At 49.2% G+C, this 22,578-nt stretch overlaps 1 protein-coding gene across 1 annotated transcript in view; it reads left to right on the top strand.

Annotated features, from left to right (window-relative positions):
- Brd1 (bromodomain containing 1) overlaps positions 1 to 22,578 on the top strand; it is a 50,981-nt gene that overhangs the window by 14,980 nt on the left and 13,423 nt on the right. Inside the window, 10 exon segments of the mRNA XM_047548340.1 lie at positions 9,548 to 9,704; positions 14,985 to 15,116; positions 15,506 to 15,562; positions 15,564 to 15,581; positions 15,583 to 15,619; positions 15,622 to 15,635; positions 16,060 to 16,090; positions 16,093 to 16,170; positions 16,173 to 16,370; positions 19,133 to 19,393. Coding sequence (XP_047404296.1) covers positions 9,548 to 9,704; positions 14,985 to 15,116; positions 15,506 to 15,562; positions 15,564 to 15,581; positions 15,583 to 15,619; positions 15,622 to 15,635; positions 16,060 to 16,090; positions 16,093 to 16,170; positions 16,173 to 16,370; positions 19,133 to 19,393 — 983 coding nt within the window.

Raw genomic sequence — 22,578 nt, 5'->3', positions numbered from 1 at the left:
AGGCACACTTTTACCAGGAAAGACGCTGGTACCCTGCTGGCCTCTCCCTCCTTCTGTCAGGGCCCAGTCCCAAGCCAGTTACTGCCTGAAACTGGTCCCTCCAGCCTTCTTGGAGTGGGATGCTCCCACAACTTTCCCTTCTTCTCTTTCATTCTTCTGTGCCATTTTTGAAGAATGCTTCTTGTTTTGGACTGGTCTGGCATCTGGTCATGGCTTGCTGAGGTCATGCCTGGACACTAGTGTGGGCTGGGTGTGCTCCCACCTGGGGCAGCTACAAGTTCGCGGTGTGTGCCCACTTTGACTTCTGGTGTAGTACAGTCAGAAGTCTGCAGAGAGACTTCAGGACGTGGAGGCCCTGATTGAGGGTGGTTGGTGGTCCCTGCTTGGTCTTTCCTGTGAAGACAGGAAGTTGAGTGTCCATCCCTCCAGCTTCCCTGCCCAGGGTCCTTCCCCTCTCTCAACTTTTGTGCTGATGTCAGTCAGTGTGAACTGGGAAGACCTGACTTTCTGTGTGACCTACTACAGCAGGACATGGGTGTGGATGGGGAGGCCTTGGGGCCGTGGAGGAGCTGTGTCTCAGCAGCCTGTGGGGGTGGGTTCAGGCCACTCATCAGTGAGATTGATAATAAAATTGTACTCTTGTCTCCAAGGAGTCCTTGACCCCTGGGTGTGTGCTAGAGTAACCAGTGGGAGGACACCAGCCCTTCAGTTCCCTTCTGGTGACTGGTGATGCTGAGGCTTACCATCATCTCTTGGTCCAGAGGTGTCCTGTGGTCTAGCGCACCCCAGCAGTCCATGTCCAGAGACAAATTCTGGGCTTTTAAGGCTTTGAGGGCATAAAATAATGTTTTAAACGACATTGTTTCTCATTGTCATGATTCTTTGATTTTGCGCATCAATACTGAGGGGAAAGGCTTTTGCCAATCTGACCTGAGCTGTCCTGAAAGTGAGTCGCATCCACTATGAAGTTGAGACAAGTTGGAAGTGTTAGGCAGGAAGGGAGAGAGAATCGCAGGCTGCTGTCTAGTAGCAATGCTTGGAGCAGGAGCAAGGGTGCTCCCGGGGCTGCATACACGCCTGCGCAGTGGTGGTGGTTTTTAGTGGCTTTTCTTCCATGTCTCATGATCTTTACCCAAGGAGTTTTCAAATGGGAAGCAGTGAAGCGTCCTCTGAACTGCCTGGTGTGGCCCTAGTACCACACGTAGCTTCTGGGACCCTGCAGTCCTGTTGTGCCCCTCACAGCAGCACTCTGTTTGGGTGGGCTCTTGTGAGTGTGCTGACACGCTTTAGCATGGGCTTACGTCCTCAGGTCTTCATGTGTATTGGCCCCTGGCGGCTGCTATTTGGTGCCAGCCTGGCTGAAGCTGGAGAACTCGTGCTGTGCCAGGTGATGGGCAGGCTGGCTACGTGGCCCCAAGCCTCTGCAGGAGCTGACTTGAGGTGGGATTTAGGGTGGGCGAGGGCCCGCACCCTTTCAGAGAGCGTGGGAGTTGTGGGTTACAGATTGGCACTGTCACCTCTGCTGCTGACCTGGGTAGGGCTTTTGTGTGCGTCTTGCCCTGGACTGTGTGCCCTAGTGATTGGAGCTCTTGTCCCCACCCTTTTGACTTGAAAATCTTCAGAGAGAACCCACCTGTTCTGCAGGTTAACTTCAAAAGTTCATGTCCCTGTCCAGGATTCCCTCACCTGTCCTCCTTTTCCACTGTGTAAGTAAGTAAGTAAGTAAGACCCAGTCACATAATTCCACCCATGAATGTGTCTGTGGATTCTTAAAATTATAACCAGAGTTTGACAGTACTACTCAAGTGCATGTAGTCACGTGGATCAGGCTTTTCCCACTTGGTGTGGGGTCAGAAGGCTCTTGGAGTCCATCCTTCAGGGTGATGTGAGTCTCAGTGCTATTGGCCATGTGGCTGGGCCTGCTGGTTTTGGGGCCCAACCCTGCCTCTTGCCCTGTGGTGGCCTTGCACCAAGCCTGGTCCGGTTGAGGCAGCCACCCTCCTTCTTGATAGTACCTGTCTGCCCTTGGGGCTTTTCTGTGCAGTGGTGGCAGCTCTGCCGTCCGGTGCTTTTGGATAGGTCCCCGCGGCATCATTTTGACAGGATCCTGGCCTGCGTGGCCTTACCTAGCCTCTCATGCAGGACTTCCTGAATGTCATAGTGAAGGTTCGTGGTTTATTCTCTAAAAAATCGGTTACATTTATTTCTAGGTAACTTACTTTGTTAATATAGTGTATTCTTTAAAACGAGCGTTTTGTGTCTGTAGGTTTTTCATTTTAAGATTTACATGTAATACGTTGTGGATTTTGGAGTATCTTTGTGGACAATGAAAAATGACAGTTGGGGTGGGCTTTTCTGATCTTTTCTTTATCTGAGTAGGTTTGCCAATGGTGAGCTGATTGGAAGGAGGTTTTATAAGTGCCCTTTTAAATTAAGGCTCCCTTTTATTTTTCTTAACAATAAAAGCAAATTTATGATATAAAATGTTAATAGGCATTAATATTTTAAATTTTTAAATTTTTTTGTGGTTCTGGGGATTGAACTCAGGACCTTGTGCTTGTGAGGCGAGCACTCTACCAACTGAGCTACATCCCCACCCCTCAAATGATTTTTTTGAGAGACTTCTTTGTTAGTATTGTATATTTTAAGAACTGATAACAGTCAACATGTATCAAATAACCGTGACCTTATGTGAAAATGATGACTCCAGATGATCCCTGTGAACCCATGTGGCATCTTCAGTGTTAGAAGACTGAGTTTGCTTACACACCCCCTTTTCTACTGCTCCCATTGTTGGAAACCTTTTATCACTTCTTTTAAATCAAGTTTACTGAGATACAACTCACACATCATAAAATTTTCGCCCATTTAAAGTATACAGTTTAGTAGATTTTATTTATTTATTTACTTATTTATACCTTGACCATTTTTATCACCCCAAAAGAAACCCCAAACCCCATCCTGCTAGCCTGCTTTGTCTTGGTAGCTTGTCTCTTTGGGTGGTGTTGTGTAAATAGAACCCTGTACTGCTTGTCTTGTAGTGCTGGCTTCTTGGACAAACTTTTTCAAGGTCCATCCATGGATCAGTGGTAGCATGTATCAGTGCTTCCTTCCTTTTTTATGGCTGAGTAATGTTCCATCATATCAGTGAGCCACATTTTAAAAAATAGACTCATCTTTTGGGGAATATTTGGGTTGTTCCTCCATTGTGACTCTGATGAGCAGCTCTCATCAAACATTTGTGTACAGGTTTTGTGTGGACCTGGGTTTTTGTTTCTCTTCCCAGGAGAGGAGTTGCTGGGTCATGTGGTGATGCTACTGAACATTTTGAGGAACTGCTGCATATTCTCACACCCTTGTCTTTTTTATGATAGCAGTCTAGTGGTGTGAAGCAATAGTTAATTGTGGCTTTGATTCACAATTCCCTGACGGCCGAAACTGCTGAACTTCTTTTCTTGTACTTGTTGGCTGTTTTTTGTGTTTTCTTTGGACAATGTCCATTTAGGTTCTTTGTCCCCTCCCCCTTTTGTTACCTGACTTACTGTTCAGTTATTATTATTTTTTTTGGGGAGGAGGGGAGGGTATCCGGGTTTGAACTCAGGGGCACTCAATCACTGAGCCACATCCCCAGCCCTATTTTGTATTTTATTTCGAGACAGGTTCTCACTGAGTTGCTTAAGTCTTCACTAAATTGCTGAGGCTGTCTTTGAACTTGTAATCCTCCTGTCTCAGCCTCCCAAGCCTCTGGGGTTACAGTCGTGCATCACTGCTCCTAGCTCAGTTATTCATTCTTTATTCTGACTACCAGATTCCCATCAGATGTATGATTTGCAAGTGTTTCTTCCCATTCTGTGGGTTACCTTAATATTTTGTTCGTGGCATCCTTTGAAGCAAAACCGTTTTTAAATTTTTAGAGTACCCTTCCAGTACTGGGGATTGAACCCAGGGCCTTGGGTATGCCATGCAAGTGCTCTATGACTGAGCTATGCAGCCTTTTATTTTATTTTATTTTTTGGAGCTAGAATCTTGCTAACTTGTTGAGACTGGCCTCAGAGTTGTGATCCTGTACTACCATGGTGGCTCTTTTTTCTCTTTGGGTGCTTGTACTTTTGATGTCTTGTCTAAAAATGTTTTTGCAAACCTGAGGTCATTTCAGAGGAGTTTCAGAACTGCTCTGTGTCTGTAGTAGCTGTTTAGCTTTAGTAACACATTTTGCCCTAGGGATGTCTGTAGCACCTCTTGGTCCTCCTGGGCCTGTGTAGCTGTGCCTGTCTCCCTCCACACCTGCTCTTCTTTTGTCCTGTCTGTGGATCAGGAGGTGTGTTTCCAGTGTTTTGTTGTGCTGCCCCCTACCCCTTTGGGCTATACTAGGGATTGAATCCAGGGATGCTCTGCCACTGAGCTATGCCACTAGCCCTTTTTACCTGAGGCTGACCTTGAACTTGCCATCCTCCTCTGCCTGGGCATGTGTGATAGGAGACCAGCGACAGGACTATTACATCTTTTCCCTGGGCCTAGTGACCCTGCCTGTCAATCAAAACTGCAAGTGTGCTCACCCTGGTGAGTGTGAGAGTTGAAGGATGCAGCTGCAGTCGGGAATCTGCCTGGCACCTTGGACACTCTTGTCAGCGGGAGTAGGCTGCTTTCTCTTCCACTGTCCGTCAGGATTGTCTTGTAAAGGCATCTTTCACTGTCAGGGTGTTCTCCTGGCTTGTGCTTATTGTGTCTGATTTGAATAATCCCTCATTTTTCTGTGGTCTGAGATTTTCTGGTGGCAACTTCAATTTGCACATGCCCTCTGGTCATCTCTGCCCATCTCTGCCCTGCTTGTTTTGGTCTGCCTTGGTCCCTGAGGTGACCCCACGACCAGCCTGGTAGCACATAGAAATGCTCAGCAGACACTGTTCAATGAAAGTTGCTCGTTTGGGTCTTTAGTCCACTTAGGATTGAGTTTTGAGTTTTCAGTGTGGGTGCTTTTTGTTCTAGAAATCACTGCTGGGTGGCTTCTTTGTCCCTAGAGATCTGTGACACCTCTTGTATACTGTACAGGTTTGTTTTCTCCATGGCCAGTTCTCTTTGGAGTTCTGCACTTTCTCAGCCTGCACACAAGGGTGAGATTTGCCACTGCCTTCTGCAGGTGTATTGGTGGTGTTGCTCTGGATTCTTTCTTAAGAGTTTTAGGGTCAAGTGATCAGGTTTCTTTCTTTTTTTCTTTTTCTTTTTTTTTTTTTTCCAGTGCCGGGGATTGAACCCAGGGCCTTGTGCTTGGAAGGCAAGCACTCTAGCAACTGAGCTATCTCCCCAGCCAAATGGTCAGGTTTCTTGACAAGCCATGGGAAGATGGAATTTCTGTGAACTCTGCACTTGGATTTGGAGATGATTTACACGTGATATTTTGTCTTCTCCTCTCCAGCAGGCCTTCGTGGTCACTCAGTAACAGTATGTAATTTTGTCCCTTTGCAAGAGCTGCCCAGCCAGCCTGTAACCTCCTACAGTTCTCCTTTGCAGGCTGTGGCAGTACCCCACAGCTCTCCTGGAAGCTTACCATGCACCCGAGGAGGGTGCTGGCTTTCCAGGGTCAGACTGCCAACGTCCTTGGTCTGGGAGTGTCGGGGCTCCTTTTGTCCCTGAAACCAAGCGTCCCTGCTGGTGCATAAACATTGCCTCACTGTTGCAGCCTCTGAGAAGCTGTCCATCAGATCAGAAGGGCACGGCCCTTCCTCTTCTGAAGAGTCTTCTTTTTGTGTTCTTTTTGGGATGGGAATAAATTTTTCAGCTGTTCAATCAGCTTCTAAAATAATTATTATATTGGTGTACTTAGGTTTTCTTTTTTTTTTCACATCAGTTTTGACAGATAAGATTTTTCTGCTGATTTGTATCTAAGTTTTCTAGTTTTTTGTCTTAAGGTCATTTTAAATTGGGCTTCTGATCATTTTTTCCTTCTCATTCCTTACATTGTTTTGGTTTTTATTCTTTGGGGCTTTCCAAAGCTTACTAGCCTTTTCCTTCCAAGAACAGAGTTTTGGTTTTGCTTAGACTTCCTCGTGTGTTCTTTTTTTTTTTTTTTTCTTGTGTGCAGTGCTGGGGATGGAACCCAGGGCCTTGTGCATGCTGGGCCAGTGTTTCACTTCTGAGATGCACCCAGCCCAGCATTGGCATCTTAACAATGTTGACTCTTTCAGTCCGTGTGTTGCATTTCAGGTCGTCTTTGTTAATGTAGTCATCCTTCAACAGGTGTCCAGGAGTCTCCTCTCCTTGACAGGCAGTGAGCACCTGACTGCCACTCTGGTGATCTTCCCTCTTTGAGGTGTCCCTTCCTCAGTCTCCCCTGATGGGCATTGCGTTGCTTTTTTGGCATCTCAGTCCCAACTTTCGGGGTCTGTTGTTTCTCGCAATTGTGTTTTTGCTGAGATCAGTTGGAATCTGTTTCCCCTTAACTCTTACATCCAGGTTGAGATGGGGGCTCAAGTCTTCGCAGCCTGGAAGCTTCTCTTCCATTCTCTTCCCCTCTCAAATTCTGTGTTCTTTAGATCTTTGCTTACATGAATCCCTAAAAGAATTTTAAAAAGCAGTTTGCACTTTGAGTTGGAATCTGGCATTTTTCACCCCAGGGTCAAATGGTGGAAAGGTGTAATGTCTAGGACATGAAGTGACATGCGCATCACTTTTGCAGGTGTTGTAGTCCGACACTTGACCCGGCACCCATCACTTGGCACATCTGGCCTCCATCCAGGGCCACTTTCTATTGACTGTTGTCCCAATGCATGCCAAGCATACCGTGGTTTCCTCTTGATAAGTTGTTGGTACACGTGGAAACTGCAAGTGTGCAGTTTGAGAGTTGACCACAGGTGATGTTTAATGGGGATGTGTGTCTGAAACAAATGGAATTTTAAAAAGACAGTCTTATCTTTTCAAGGATGAACATTACAGTGGGAATGAGGTTCATTCTCATTTCTCATCCTGGTTTGTTTTTGTAGGTGTGAGTGCTGGAAACGTTGGTTGCATCTAGAAGTAGATTAGTATACATGCAGTTTTGTTGTAGCAATGTACTCAAAAAAAAAAAAAAAAAATTTTTTTTTTTTTTTTTGGCTAAGATTTACAAGGGTTTTTTAAAATTTATTTTTATTGTAAACAAATGGGATACATCTTGTTTCTTTGTACATGAAGTAGAGGCATACCATTTGTGTAATCATACATTTACATACGGTAATAGTGTTTGATTCATTCTGTAATGTACTCAAATTTTAACTTACAAAAAACTTATTTAAAATGTTATACCAAAAATTACAAACTGAGGTTTATCAGCTGACCTCCACTTAAGTGCTTGAATTTCTCCAGAAGGTAAAAGTGGGCAGCCCTGGGCCTAAAGGAGACCTAAAGTAACCTGCTGTTGTAAGGTGTGTTTTCTCTAAAGACTTCATCTCCAAAATGTACGTGTAACCTTCCCTTTGAAGACAACTTGCTTTAAAAATCAGCTGTATTGAGAAAATCTTGAGTGTACTCTTGTTGATGCATATTTAAAATTTTGTACATAGAATACAGGATTGGAAAGACAGTAAAACTGATGTGTGTATTAGTGAATTACTATAAGCACCCCTGTCACCACCATTCATGTCAGGAGAGGAGGCCTTGCCAGCTGCATCCTCTGCCAGTCCCTTCCCATCCTCTAGGGTCCAGCAGCTTTTGGAGCTGAAAGACCAAGCTGGGGTAGCCCCATGGGTTTGGCCTTTGGTGGGAGCATGTGTGGCAAGGCAGGGGGCCAGAGTGTGGAGAGCAGCTGGTCTTTTGACCTTCACTGGGCACCTCTTCAAATAGCCATGCTGGCAATCAGGCTTCCTGTGTATGGACTCTTGGGACAGACCACATCCAGACCACAGCAGCACCTGTGTCCTTTGACATCTCTCCTTCAGTCTCTTCTTTGTAGTTTAATTGTTGAGGGTCCTCCCAGGTTCCTGTCTGCAGGAGACCCCTGACTGAACTTGGGTTGATTGTGTGTCCTCGGTGCATGACCAGTGAGCTGATAATTGGACTGGGGCTTGATGGGTGCAGGTTGGAGTGTGGCTATGTGTCCTTGAGGTGCGACGCTGCTCATGTCACTGCTCATGACGGCGGAGCCGGTGCCGCACCTATGATGTCTGGGCACTGTTTTCTGGGGGTGCACTGTACTTGTGATTCCATCACAGCCCAGAGATCCTGCCGCTGCAGAAGGTGTGGTTGGTCTTATGAGGTTCTTCATGAAACAGATAGCAGCCAGCATTCCTTTGGCTCTTCATATTGCTAAAACATACTTCCACTATTTTGCCTCATCTGATCATTAAAAGGACCCAAGTGTCCGTGTCCCAGCATCCCTGTCTGTTTTCAACTGCCCTGGGTTGTGCGTGTTAGGATTCACAGAGTTTACTTTGAACAGGTTATGCTTCAGTCAGAAGTGGTAAAACAGCTGTTCCAAACAGTAGCTCATGATGTGAGCAGGACCAACCTGTCCAACTTGTGGGTATAGACCCTTGTGTGGGTCCACTCATGGTCCCCAAGGTTCCCCACTCCCCTTTTGCTGGAGCCCATCCTTTTAGTGTCCTGTGGTCAGCCTTCATTGGAGACGTGCTGTGTGGGCTGGGTACCTGAGCTGCCTCGAGCATGTGGATGTCGAAAGGATCCTGGTGACCCCAGATGGGGACTGGCACCCCAGCTTCAGGGCCTCAGGGCAGGGGACCTACAGTGGAGAGATAGGGAGCAAGCAGTCTTGCGGGGGAGCTAAGCTTTCTACCTGATGTTTTGTTCCTTGTTCATTCTGTAAATGTTTTGATTTGCAGTCTTCAAAAAGTTGAACTGAAAATTCCTTAACATCTGAAACTTTGTTGTTTGGTGCGTGGTGAAGGGACCTCTTGTTGCAGTTAGTATTTCTGTTCAAGTTCTGGTTTATGATTAAATTTGCCATTTTTCAGTGTCCTTGTGAGGCAGATTGATGGTGGGCCATCTTTTATTCTAGCAGGAAGTCTCTCTGGCTGACTTCTAAGGGTCTAAATGAGGATCTCATTCTCATGCAAGTGTTTTTACAACACTTTACATTTGGTAGTCCCTGGGAAGATGAGATTTCTCAGGAGACTAGAAAGGCCTCTTGTCATTTAGTCAGAGCAGACTCTTCCCACCCTGGATGTCAGCTGCTCTCCCGCCCCCAGGGCTGAGTGGGATCAAGGCTCACAGTGTCATTCTAAGAGAAGCCTCAACACAGCAGTGGTGACACTGACCAGCCCGTGAAAAGGCGAGAGAGCACACAGAATCACAATTACTTCAAGTGTTGCTCAACTCTTTCTTTTTAGATGTTTAATCTGATATATATTTTGGTGGGTGAAATCTTCATATAGCTGAATTGTGAACTTTGTTTCTGCATCACCAGGGATAGTAGAAATGATGTATGTCATGGCTCAGGGAGAAGAGTAAAGTGTGAACCTGTGGTCTTATTAAAAGTAATGCTTTGTTTCTAGTTTCTTTGATGAAAACATTTGAATGTACTACTTCAAAGCTAACTCTGAGTTTTTCCATGTTTTAGATTAAATAGGATTGCGAATCAGGTGGCCATTCAGCGGAAGAAGCAGTTTGTGGAGCGAGCCCACAGCTACTGGTTACTCAAAAGGCTGTCTAGGAATGGCGCTCCCCTGCTGCGGCGGCTCCAGTCCAGCCTGCAGTCCCAGAGAAACACGCAGCAGGTACGTGCACGCGCCTCATCAGCCTCAGTATCTCTTGCCTCCTGACACACTGACCACACTCAGTAGACAGCCCCTGGCACGGAGGACACTTTCTTCAGGCCCCTGGGCCTTTGTGCTGGGGTTGTGCAGGTGACACATGTGTTCTCATGGCCTGTATGTCTGCTCTGCTCTTCCTTCTGTTAGTGCACAGGCTGATGAATTGTTGTCCCTGTTCCTGGCACTGGGCAGCTTTGGGGGCAGAAGGTGATGCCCAGGGAAGCTGTTGTCACATGGGCTGCATGGGTGTTTGGAGCAGGGACAGCAGGAAGGAGTCTGGAGGAGAGTCTGGGTCTGATGGGTGGTCTGCAAGGTGGGCCCTGGCAGCCTCGCACAGGGTGATTTATTTCAGGTCTTTGCTCTGAAGGCCAGTGTAGCATTGACCACAGTGAGGAGGTAAGGGGCTGAGAGTGTCCAGAGGTTTCCTTTTTAGAAGAACAAGCCCAGACAGTTTAACAATTTAACATTTTGGCTGTTAGTGTGGGCCTAAGGAGCCATCAGATATTATAAAACAGTTTTGAAAGAGTGGACTTAGAAAGTAAAGAATTGACCTCTATAAGGTGTCACAAAATAAATTGAAAACAAAAGTGGTCTTCTTGTACACTGCTCAGAAGTACATATCTGGCAGCTCTGTTCACTTGTGTTTTGCAAGGAAAGGCCAGTGTCTGGGAGAGTGGTGTCCTGTGTCAGCCACCTCCTCGGGCTGAGAGGCTAGGTGGAACCTCACGGGCCTTTTGTGCTGTCCTTTTCCTGTGCTCCAAGTCCTGAGCAGGGAGTAGCATTATTAGCTGCTGTGAACGTTAGTTCTGGTTTTGGTAGGTGTGCGGGTCTGTACAGTTCCTGGTGGGGCCCTGTGCGGCTGGCTGTACCTTTCTGTTAGCGGGTGAGTGCAATTGGCCATCAGTGTAGTGGTGCTGCCTGCTGAGCCTTGTGTGGACAGGTTGCCTGCACTTGTGAATGGCTGCTGTATCCTGATCCCTGGGGTGCTGAGCAATGGCAAATTCATATGGGTGAATGGAGTCCTTGGTGCTTAGTGGGAGCTATAGGTAGAAACTGCTCCTCACTACAAGCTTTGTTTTGTCTGGAGAGTCTGGAGCCTCCGTGAGTAGGCTCCCACACTTGCATTGTTTCTCCTTCTGTGTTCTGCAGGGTAGCTTGAGCTTGTGAATCAGCCCTCAGCAACAAGCATCCTTAAATTGCCAGGCTTTGAAGTAGTGGCTTCAATGAGCATTTTTGGTTGTTGAGTGACTCAACCTTGTTTTTCCCCCTGTTGTGCTGTGAGGCACTGCTGTTCACCCTTCTACATCCTTTCTTCTTACTACACAGCCCTGCAGGGGCTCCAGGTGGCTGCATGACCCTAGGTACTGGAGGAGAGGAACTTGGACATTGAGTTACAGAGTGGAGGAACGTGTGGCCATGGTGGACACTGGCAGGATCAAGGCTTTCAGCTTTTCTTCTCTGATGGTGGAGATGTGGGAAGGAGGGTTGTGGCCAGTGGCAGTGGAGAATCTAGACCATGGATCTCATCTGTGCCTGGAGGGGCTCTCCACTTAAGCCAGGACGAAAGCCATAAAGGAGCAAGTGCTGATAGAGTCTCTGGGAAAACAGCAGTGGCGTGGCTGGGGGTGTGCAACTGTGGGGCTCCTCACCCTTCACAAACACTGAAGGGGACAGGGCTTACGTGGTCTGTGGGTGGCTGGGCCTGGGTAAGGTGGAACTAGGAGGAAGGCTGAGGGAGGAAAGTGGGAACACAGGGCAAGATGGGAGAAGATGGTGCCACTGGGCTCTGGGGTTGGGTCAAACTGATCCAGTCCCAGGAAAGTCTGTGAGGATACCTCTCTAGGAGGTAGAGTAGAAGGGTCTGTGGACTGGAGTCCAGCATGCTCCACAGTGTTGTCAGGATGCCTGCAGTGCCTTTCTCATCTGTGGGTCTGATCTGCTGAAAGGACTATGGAAGGCCGTGCTGGCCTCCTGGCAGTGCACATTCACCTGCAGTGCTATGTTGGGGCAGGCAGGAAGTGGTGGGTGATGGTCCCCAGACCACTCCTGCATTGTCCTAGTGAGGGTTGATTTTTCTAGGGGTGTCCAAGACAGTGATGCTGTTCAGAGAATGTTGAGGCTTGAATTAATCTTTTTTTTTTTTTTTTTTTTTTAGTTCTGGGAATTGAATCCAGGGTCTCATGCTTGCTAAGGCACATACTCTACCACTGAGTCACACCCCAGTTCTTTTTATATTTTTATTTTGAGTCGGGGTCTTGCTAAGTTGCCCAGGCTGGTCTAGAAACTAGAAACTTGCTGTCTCCTACCTCTGAGAAGCTGGGATTATAGGTGTGCATCACCTTGCCTGGCTCTTAATGGTCTTTGAAACTAGAAATACTTGATGTTGGAATTGATTTGCCCAGATTTCTGGGTGGCTACTCTCATCTAGGCCCTGGGAGAAGACAGACAGAGCCCTTTGGTCCTGTGGCTGACCTTTCAGGAGTACCGCAGACAGGATGGATGAGCTGCTTTGAAAGGCAAGGCCCCTGAGGTTGCTAATACTCTTGCTGGGGTCAGTAGACCCTTCTAAGGTCTGTGTACCTGGTTCCTGCAGACCCTGGACAGTGGAAGGACAGGTACCGTGTTCTCTGCTGTCTAGAGGAAGAAACAATGTGGCTGCGTGGACTGGGCCCACAGTCTGGCAGTTGGGTACTTGGCCTGGCCTTTCACCATTCTTCCTGCTCCTTGGGCTTTTTTTTTTTTTTTTTTTTTTTAAAGGACACAGCATCTTTACTTTTTAAATTTATTTTTATGTGGTGCTGAGGATTGAACCCAGTGTCTCCCACTTGCAAGGCAAACCCTCTACCACTGAGTTACAACCCCAGCCCTCTGGGCTTTCTTTTTTTACCATGTGGGTTTGTCTACCAATTCCCTGTAGGCTGCTGCCCCTCCCAGCTTCCTGCTGGTGTGTCATCTCAGGGAGGCAGGGGTTGGTTGGGCTGGAACTGGCTGCCCTCTGGGTCTCAGGCCCTTGGTGCAGTGGCCACAATGGGAGTTGTCACTGTGGAGCTGGCCAGTGTCTCACAGCCCCACTGGCATGTTCCCAGCACAGGGGTTCTTACTGTGACTGCTGAGCCAACCCTCACTGTGGTGGGTCTCCCATCCCAGCATTTGGGTCTCCTTCCTGTGTTTGGAACAGAAGTTGTGCAGCTTGGTGTTTCTTCCTGGCAGTGGGCAACCACCTCTGTGCTTCTCCCTCTCAGAAACCTCTTCATTTCTGTCCTGTGAGGTGCCTTCCAGAATTGACATTTGCAGAGCAAGGAAGTTGGGACTTTGGAGTAGGTAAGGCTGCGTAACTCCAGCCCTGCAGTCATGATGCCGTGGTGTGCAGGAGTGAGGGCCACAGTGCCCCATCACCATGCATGTGACCATGTTGCTGCTGGATGGCATTTTCAGAGTAAACCTAGGCCTTGGGTAACCAGTGCATTTTGCTTGACCGTGAACACGTGGAAGGGGCTTCTTGGTATTTAGAAGATTCCTTGGCTTCATGGTCCAGGCCAAGTATTGTTTTGGTCAACATTCTCAGGATGTTTCTGAGTAATGGGCAGTATGGTTTTGAGATACTTTTGGGGATTGGTTTACCAGATCCACCTTTTAATGTATTTACTGGCATTGTTCATGTGGATGATATTGTTAATCCTGATTCAGTGCCTGAGAATTTCTAGTAACATCAAGGTGTTCCCCATGACCTGTGCTATGGGGGGTTCTGACACTGCTTCCCTGCCGGCAGGAGCCTCCTGGTTGGAGGTGGGCGCAGGGTGGCATTGGCTTGTGGGCCTCCTTGCCCTCCTGTAGCATCTTTGCTCGGGGCTTTTTCACTGTTGAATGGTGTTTCTGAGAAACACAGTGTCCATGACTGCTTGCCCTCAGACCTTGCATCTTTGAACAAGCACATGTGTCCTCTGGGTGTGGGGATGTGAGGGGCAGAGCAGCCCAGAGAGTGTGGTCTTGTGAGTATAGGGCATGTTCCAGAAGCTGATGGCAGCTCCTAGCTTGTGACTGCCCAGGGCTGTGTATCCAGGGGTCATCCTGCAGCAGTGCAGGTCAGACGTCCCAGGTTGGCCATTCTCCCTCCCATGGTAGTAGGGTCAGGCCATGCTGAGCCATTATGAGGAGGTCATCCTGGGCATAAGCTGTGTCTTATTTGGTCCTGCAAGTGGGGAGTAGTGTCCCGGCCATGTCCCTTCGCCATACGGAAGAGGGTGGGTGTATAGTTTGGGCAGTGACCTGTGGGTGTGCATGAGGACCAGTGCTCTTAGTGTGGATGTGCCCTGGCTGGGCAGGAAGATGAAGTCCTCTAGAGAGAGGACTGGAGCAGGGGAGCAGAGTATGGTTCTTGGTGGGATAAGGTATGGGGAATGCTGGAGGCCTGGTGGCATGTCTCTCCTTGACTGGCAAGGCTTCTGGTTGTCATTTGTTGCCATGTGGCTAGAGCACTTGTCCTATGCTAGGAAGGGCTTTGGTTGTCTGGCTGGATACTCTGAGTGGTTGCTCTAGGGGTGTGTGCCTGCGCTTCTGTGAGGACACCCTCTGAGAGGCTTCTGTGAGTCTGCGGGACCAGCGTGGGTTGCTGTGGTGCTTCATCCTGCTATGAACTCTGCATAGCCAGGGTGACCGCCCACATGACCAGGCAGACCCAGTGTGCTCTCCACCACCTCTGTGCCATGGCTTTTGCAGTGCTGTGCTTTCATCTCGATGGGAACCTGTTGGCACTGGCCACGGGGACGTCAGGGCACATGCTGCCTGGTCTACCACCCTGTCCCCCTAAGGAGGGGAGGCAGGAGAGGAGCTGTTTGTGGAACTGCAGAGTGTAGCCATCTCCAGGGGCAGGATTGGGTGTGAGCACGCCTGCCCCATGCCTCCCTGTAAAACCAGAGCCCAAGCCACTCTTCAGGCAGGGTGGAAGGGTGCAGACCTGACTTCTACATTCCTGGTGCCTTCTTGTCACTCCCTCCCTTCCAGCTCCTCTGAGGTCAGCTTGGGGCTCTGTAGCTCCACTGGCTCCTTCTGTCCTCATCATTGTGCAGTCTCAGGGCCTCTCTAGCCAGAATGGGTCCTAGGTCCCAACCAAGATAGGCCTGTGGGGCACCTGTGTGGCTGCACTGTCATGCACGGTACAGTGGCTCTGCCTGTGCGGCATTTGAGGCCCTTGGCAGGAAGAGTCTGGGGACTTGACTGAAGGGAAATTTCAATTAATGTTTTCAGAGAGAAAATGATGAAGAGATGAAAGCCGCGAAAGAGAAGCTGAAGTACTGGCAGCGACTCCGGCACGACCTGGAGCGTGCCCGTCTGCTGATTGAGCTCTTGCGCAAAAGGGAGAAGCTCAAGCGTGAGCAGGTGAGGTTCCCCCCTCACCCTGGGCTGTTGCTCGAGTGACCTGGGGGCATCTAGGGATCCCCTTTTTGCCTCACAGGAGCTCTGGGAGACACCCTTGGGCAGCACTACCTCCCGGCAGGTTCATGCCTCATAGTTAGCCCGCAGTTGTACCTCCCTTGTGCCAGGTCCAGGTGATTGGCCCCTGGATTGCAGATCCTTAATGGAGGGCAGTGTTGACCTCTTCCTTTAAATAAGTACAGGCCGGGCCCAGTAGGGCTGCCTTGCATCAGGGCTGGCCAACACATGCATGGCCTGCATGAGTTGCTCTGTGGCTGTGCAGAAGGTGAGGAACTGAGGTCCAAAGGGGTGTGCCTGTAGTGCCTGGAGGTGAATGTGTGCTGTTGTTGCAGGTAAAGGTGGAACAGATGGCCATGGAGCTGCGGCTAACCCCACTGACTGTGCTGCTTTCGCTCAGTCCTGGAGCAGGCTGCAGGAGAAGGACCCTGCTAAGATCTTTGCCCAGCCTTGAGTCTGAAGGAGGTGCCGTGTTGTTGTTCTCCTCTCATGAGTTGCTGTTGATTGGTTAAGGTGCAGCTGGGAACACTTCAGACTTGTATTCTTAATTTTATCTTTATTTAATGTGTATATATATTTTTAAACATAAAGATAGCTTTCACTTGAAGTATTTAAGTGCCTGGGTGTGTCTCCTCTCAACCTCAGCAGTTGGTGCCCTTGGCCTGGGCCTGGCCAGTGGTGCTGGTAGCTAAAGAAACTTGGGTCAGGAGGTCCTTGTAGGGATCTGGGTTTATGTTGAGTTGCTTTGGTGCGTGCTCCTTGTTACTGTATGAAAATACTCTGGGATGGGTATGTGACTCACAAATATGATTGCTAAGGTAGGTAAGTAGAGTAAGTTCAGAATCCTGCTTTAGTTTGTAAATGATTGTTTTCCTCCTCCTAAAATCAGGTACCGGATTATCTGGACCATATTAAACATCCCATGACTTTGCCACAATGAGGAAGCGGCTAGAAGCTCATGGGTATAGAAATCTGCGTGCTTTTGAGGAGGATTTTGACCTCATGTAGATAACTGCCTGAAGTACAATGCCAAGGACACCGTGTTTTATAGAGCCGCAGTGAGGCTGCGTGATCAGGGTGGCGTGGTTCTGAGGCAGGCCCGGCGCCAGCTGGACGGCATTGGCCTGGAAGAGGCCTCTGGAATGCACCTGCCCGAGCGGCCTGTCGTGGCCCCTCGGCGGCCTTTCTCCTGGGAAGATGGTAAGAACCAGCGCTGTGTCCAGGCAGAGACAGGATGCTCTTCCTAGCCCACTGTGCAGAGCATCAGGATTCCTGCATGTGGTCAGTGCAGACATGCCAGAGGGTTCTTTTGTTTTGGTTTTTATTCTCTGCCACCTGATGTGTATTGTATACAACATACATCACTTGGGTCCTCCTACGTTTCAGGCACATGTGACTTGCAGCAGCCTAGGTCTCCATGATACAGACCGTGAAGGCAGTTGATTTGGAGATTTGTGCCCAACGGTGTCTTTGGTCAGCTCATGAGGATGTTATACGGCTCTGTTTCAGAGTTAAAGGACAAAAACAAAGACTCTTAATTGGTTTTGCCTCTCACCTCTAATCTCGTGGTTTGCACATGTTGCAGAAAGACTGAGGAATGGTGTGTCCCCAGCCCTCTCAACCCCAGTTGGGCCTGTTCTTCTTGGCTGTCTGCCTCTCATTTGCCTTCTCCTCTAAGCAATCCGTGGAAACTTTGCTTGACCCTTGCTTGTCAAACCCATGTTAGTGTTTGTTGGGTGGCATGAATGACCATATGGGTTGGCGAAGCACCCCAAATCATGGTTTTCCTGAATTCTGAGTTGTTAGTAAAAGTCACAGTATCATTTGTTCAGAGTTTCCATATTCCTGGTTTCTTGGCCTGACTTGTCTGCTGGCAAATTACTGACCAGTGCTGGAACTGGCCTTGGACTGATGCAGTCTGGGTTTCTTCCTCTCCTTCCATTCTCTGTTGACTGTGGCTTCCTGACTTTACCTTTTCCCTTATGCAGCAACTGTGACCTCAACCAGGACGCAGGTCTCCCTGTGGACTCCTGGCGGCTGGCCCGTGTCTAGCCCAAAGGCACCATTTCCCGCCAGTAGGATAGGTTGAACTCTTTTAAAGAAAGGAATATATTTTATTTTTTTTGTCTCTGACTTCAAGAGAAAGATGCATTTTTCTTGAAAATTGGAAAATGAAAACAAGTTCAAAACTCAGAGCTGATGGCAAACCCAGATAGAGCCGGTTAGGTTAGAGCCATCCTATTCTGTAATGTTTCCTAGGGTCCTGGGTAGAAGTAGGTCTGAGAACCATGGGCTTGCAGTGACCTCAGTGTTCCACACACATGTCCCGTCCCTGAATGTCTTCTCCAGCCTGCATGTGGGGAGCAGGGGTCAGCCCCAGCCTTCCCTGTCTGATGTGGAGCTTCGCCGACCATTGGCCCTGGGCTGATATTGCTCCACATGGTGTTGGTTGCCTCTGGAAACAGGAGAGCTGGGTGTGGTGGTGCATGCCTGTAATCCCAGAGGCTTAGAAGGCTGAAGCAGGAGAATTGCAAGTTCAAAGTCAGCCTCAGGAATTTTGTGAGGTCTTAAGCAACTCAGTGAGACCCCATCTCCAAACACAAAATATAAAAAAGCCATGGGGATGTAGCTCAGTGGTTAAGCACCCCTGGGTTCAATACTTGATTAAAAAAAAGAGAGAGAAAGAAAAGAAAAAAGAAACACAGGACCCATGTTACACCAGGGAGCCCTTGACCACGCAGGCCCTGATCTTGCACTCTGGCCATAAGATTTCCCTGAACAGGCAGGGCTTAGAAGCCTCTGAGTTGGCGTCTTTGAGAAAATGATCATGCACACAGCTAAATAAATTTCTTCACCAGACTTTTTGCTGAAAAGTAAGAATGAGAGTCCTCACGTGATTTCTTCCTCTGGTTGGTGTGGGAAACACTTGAGCCATGATGTTGCTCAAGGAGGGTGCAATCACTGTTTGGTTGGCACAAGGCACCCCAAGTCCTACTACAGTGTCCTGCAGGCACAGATGGAGGAACTGCTGGCCCCGGGGAAGAGGCAGGCATTGAAGACTGTTTCTTTGGGGGCTGCAGATGACAGGAGGGGCTATCTTCAGAGGTTTTGTAGGAATGGTGACAGGGAAGCGAGCCATACGTTGCAGGTGCTGGTTCATTTCCCACAGTAGGGCTATGTGTCCTGTGGTAGGAGGACTTGGGGGTTCTGCAGACGGCTGGGCCGCTGTGCCAGACACCTCACCAGACGCACCTGATTTGACTTTGTCTTCCTTTGGCTCCTGGTTTTATCTTAGGTAGCTTTAAGAGTAGTTTCTTTCTTGGTCATCTCCCACTAGTGTAAGGTATTTTGCACTCCATGAGTTTTGGTGTTCTGTTGAAATTGTAAGGACTTTTGTAGTAAATATACCTGGATTCAGAATTATCCGTGAGCTCTTCAGCACAGGCTCAGAATACCACATGGTATTCTGTCTCTGAAGACTGGTGGGTTGTTGTGATGAGCTCCAGCCCTGGGTGGGCCTGCCATCACTTTGCCAGCAGACTTGGTGCCATCTGTCTTACCCTTGGGGCTGGTAGAAAACATGCATCTCTCTGGTGGCCCTTGTGCCGTCTTACTCAGATCTGGCTGTCTACCCAGGAGGACCTAGTTTCCTAAGGTCCTGGGTAGACCTGGGTAGTTGGGTCCTGCCCCCTGGGGGGTGGATGGGAGTCATCTGGACACTGCCTCTGCTTGCCTACCTTGTCCCCATTGTGCCTGGTGGCCGTGGGAGTAGGGGTTCTCCCTTAGGAGCCTCTTGTGTCTCCTTTTGGCAGTTGGCCCTCTGTGGGTTCAGAGAATGGGTAGAGGGTCCTGTGCGTGACTTTGAGTGGCCAAGGGCAGTTTCAGGGACACCTGGGACCAATGCAGTGTTCTCAGAGGAGTCCCAGAATCCGATGACTCATGGTGCATATCCTCTGGTTTAGTGGACAGGTTGCTGGACCCGGCCAATAGGGCCCACCTGGGCCTGGAGGAGCAGCTGAGAGAGCTGCTGGACAAGCTGGACCTTACCTGCTCCATGAAGTCCAGTGGCTCGCGGAGTAAACGGGCAAAGCTGCTCAAAAGAGAAATTGCTGTCCTTCGAAACAAGCTTAGCCAGCAGCACAGCCAGTCCCCACCAGAGGGGTCAGGGACTGGAGGCTTCGAAGAGGACGCCGCTCCGCTGGGGCCCGACACAGGGGAAGAAGGTAAGCATGGTGTGGGGGTCAACCTTAACCAGTGCTCTGTGGTTGTCACTAGTTTTGTAAGCTTTGAATTCACAAAACTCTGATCAGTGCTTTCCCACCAGGTTTTGTTCCTTTTGAATGGACAGTACAGTTTGTGCCATTTGTATCATATTTTGGCACTTGCATAGTTTATAGACTTCAAGGCACAGAATAAGACTTTTTTCCCCCCTCAACTCAGGCCTGAAAAAAACATTTTAAAGAATGATTTAGATCTTACAGTGTAAGGAAGAGCATGGTGATTTGTATGGAAGAGTGAAAAATACTTCTGTTTTGTAACTGAGGGGTTGAGGAAGTATGCACTAGTCATCAGAGTGGCTGCTATCCCTGAAGTCTCCCCTAGTGTGTGAAGGGTGGGAGGAGGCTCAGTGCCTCCTAGCAGAGACCAGAGCCCTTCCTGTGAGGACCCTCCGTGGACCTCTGCTGTCCTGACAGCAAGGCTCCTGCGATGGGTCAGAGGGAAATGCAGGAGGACAGGTCCATCTGTCTAGTGACAACAGTGGGGGAGTCCAGTGCAGATGCAGCACGGAGGCAGCAGGAAGGTAATTGTGTACCTTGGGTTGAGGGAATGGGGTCCAGGCAGGAGTTAGAAACCAGCTTGAGTGAAGCCCACAGGCCATCCCCGCTGCTCACCACCCCCTTTTCTGATTCTAGTTGCAGAGTGGAGTAGAGCAAGACCTGCTCCTACCACTGCTGTCCCTGCCACCGCTGTCTGTGGTGGCTTCTCATCTCCCTGAGTGCCTCCCTCAGGTATCCAAGTAGGAATAGGGACGCTTATAGTAGGCCAGCGCCGATCCACGCAGTCTTCCCACTTTTCGTCACACAGGTGTGGGTGTGGATGTGTCACACTGCCTGCAGCCACCCTTTGGTGGCTGCTGAGTGTGACAGGCACCCCTACATGGTCAGACCTTTCATCCTGTTGCTGTCAGGCAGCCGGTAGGAAGTAACTCCAGCACCCTGGCCTATCTTGGGCTTGGGAAGTTCCTCCTGCATGTCCAGCTGAGGCTTGCTGGTGCCCCTCTCCCTCCAGCCTCTTGGGTGATGGTGTGATCTATCCACATGGTAAAGACTTGATTTCTTAGCCTGTCACACACATTTACCCTGTGCTCTGTGAGCCTTTGTCACTAGCATGTGATACCCTACTGACTCTAGGATCCTGCACATTTCTTTGAGGAACATTTGCTCATGGGACCTTTGACAGCCAGACCTGCTGGCACCTACGGCTGCCTTTGTGCCCTGGTGGGTCCTAGATGGTGTCACTGGTTTTTTTCCCAAGGTGATCTTCTTGCCCCTGCGTGAGCCAGTCCTCTGGCTGAGGATGATCCTGGGGTCTGACCACTCTTGGGTTACTGTCTGTTGGCCTTGAGCAAATCAGTGAGGAAAGAGATTTGCCAGCAGGTTGGTTTACCCTGATGGGAGCAGCTCAATCCTTGGAGTGCCCCCTCCCTGACACCATCTTTCCTGCTGCAGTCTGTGCTGCCTTTGTAGGTCTTTCCTCAAAGGTGCCCTCCACCCACAGTGTGTGCACAGGGCCTGGGACCCTCACTTGGCTGTGAGTGTGACTCCCCACATGTCCCCAGGCTTGAGCATGAGCCACCTGGGGTCATCTTAGAGAAAACACATGTGGTGTGATATCTGAGGCAAGATGTCTAGAATGACTGTAGGTTGTTAGGTCTGTTTGAAATGACTGAACTCACAGAAAGGGTGTTTTCCTTCTAGCTAAGGGGAAAGGTAGATGGGGAAGGAAACAGCCTGACGGTCATTTCTGAGTGAGGGGAGTAGACGGCAACATCACATCCCCAGGCAGAGCAGATGAGCTATGGGGGATGGCATGAATGTGGGGGAGGCAGCCAGAAGTGTGCCTGAGCTGGTGTGGAGGTGTGCTTAGTGTGCCTGCGATGACAGACCAGGGACCAGATGCTTGGAAATATTTCAGCACATTCTTCTGAAAGATTAAGACCTCTCTTTTTTTCTTATATATTTGCAGTTTTGTTAATTACTGTAAAGGCAGAAATTCCTTAATATCAAGTGCATGACCTCACTTAAATTGCAGTGGAAAGATACCGATGTGACATTTATGTTGTTTGCATGTGAAGAAACTTGGGCAGGATAACCCTGGGTGCAGGCCTCTGGCCAGCTGTGAGTTGATCTCTGGCACCAGAAGTGGTGGCTACTGAGCTTCGGCTGGGTTGAGGTCTGAGGTCTATGAACTTGGACATGGTGAGCCTTATAGGGTGAACTTGAGCTCTTAGGAGCCTTCTTTTCTGCCTTTACACCCATTTTGGTTTCGGGTTCAGTTGATTGAGAGTGGAACAGTGAAGCAGAGGCTTTGGGAGGAGCAGAGTCCACATCTGCTGGTGAGTGGAGCTTGCACCTCACTCCTGGGCATGTCATGAGGAGTTGTGCTTGTCCCTTGCCGAAGGCTCCAGAGACGGTGTAGTCCAGGACTGTGGCACCACTGTGTGCGCAGTAATCAGGTTCATGCTGTCCACCATGCTGTGGCCAGAAGGAACAGACATGTTTGGAAGTGATTTTTAACTCAGGTATGAAGTGCTTAGTGTGTGAGCTCTGCTCCTGCAGGGTGACTGAGGAAAGTAATAGGAGGCAGGTGTGGTGGTGAGGATAGCAGTTGGCAGCATTAATTAGAATGTCCCTGTGGGCCACCTCCTGCACTCCCCACACCCTGTGGTTTCCAGAGGTGCTTGTGGCTTTGGTGGAAGCATTCAGGTGTAGTGGCCAGGTGTGTAAAAGCATGGTAGCTGGATCTCTCATTTTGATGGAGTAGCTAGTCTGGATCTGACCCTCTGTGTGAGGCTGCTTCATGGTCAACTGTTCTGCTCTGCATGAGCCAAGTCCTGGCCAGGGGGACTTTAGGGTACCTTTTTCATGTTCACATCCGAGCTGCATGCTTGAGTTGTGTAGAGTTCATTTTAGAAGTTAATCAGACATTTCTCACATGCAGTTAAATAACAGTATATGATTGTTAACAGTGATACAAAGAATTTTCATAGACATGTATTAACTTCCCATCTGGCTTCACTCGGGGACCTGACTGGGCCTGTTGCTCTGTCAGCAGGGCCCTGGCAGAGGGGGTGTTAGCTGTTGGGGATGTGCTGCACAGCAAGCCGCTGCAGAGACTCACTCCTTGG

This window comes from Sciurus carolinensis, chromosome 4 (assembly GCF_902686445.1).
Source record: "Sciurus carolinensis chromosome 4, mSciCar1.2, whole genome shotgun sequence".
In the NCBI taxonomy this organism is placed as follows: domain Eukaryota; kingdom Metazoa; phylum Chordata; class Mammalia; order Rodentia; family Sciuridae; genus Sciurus; species Sciurus carolinensis.
Note: the sequence above shows the minus strand (reverse complement) of the source record. Positions and strands in the feature narration are given on the sequence as shown.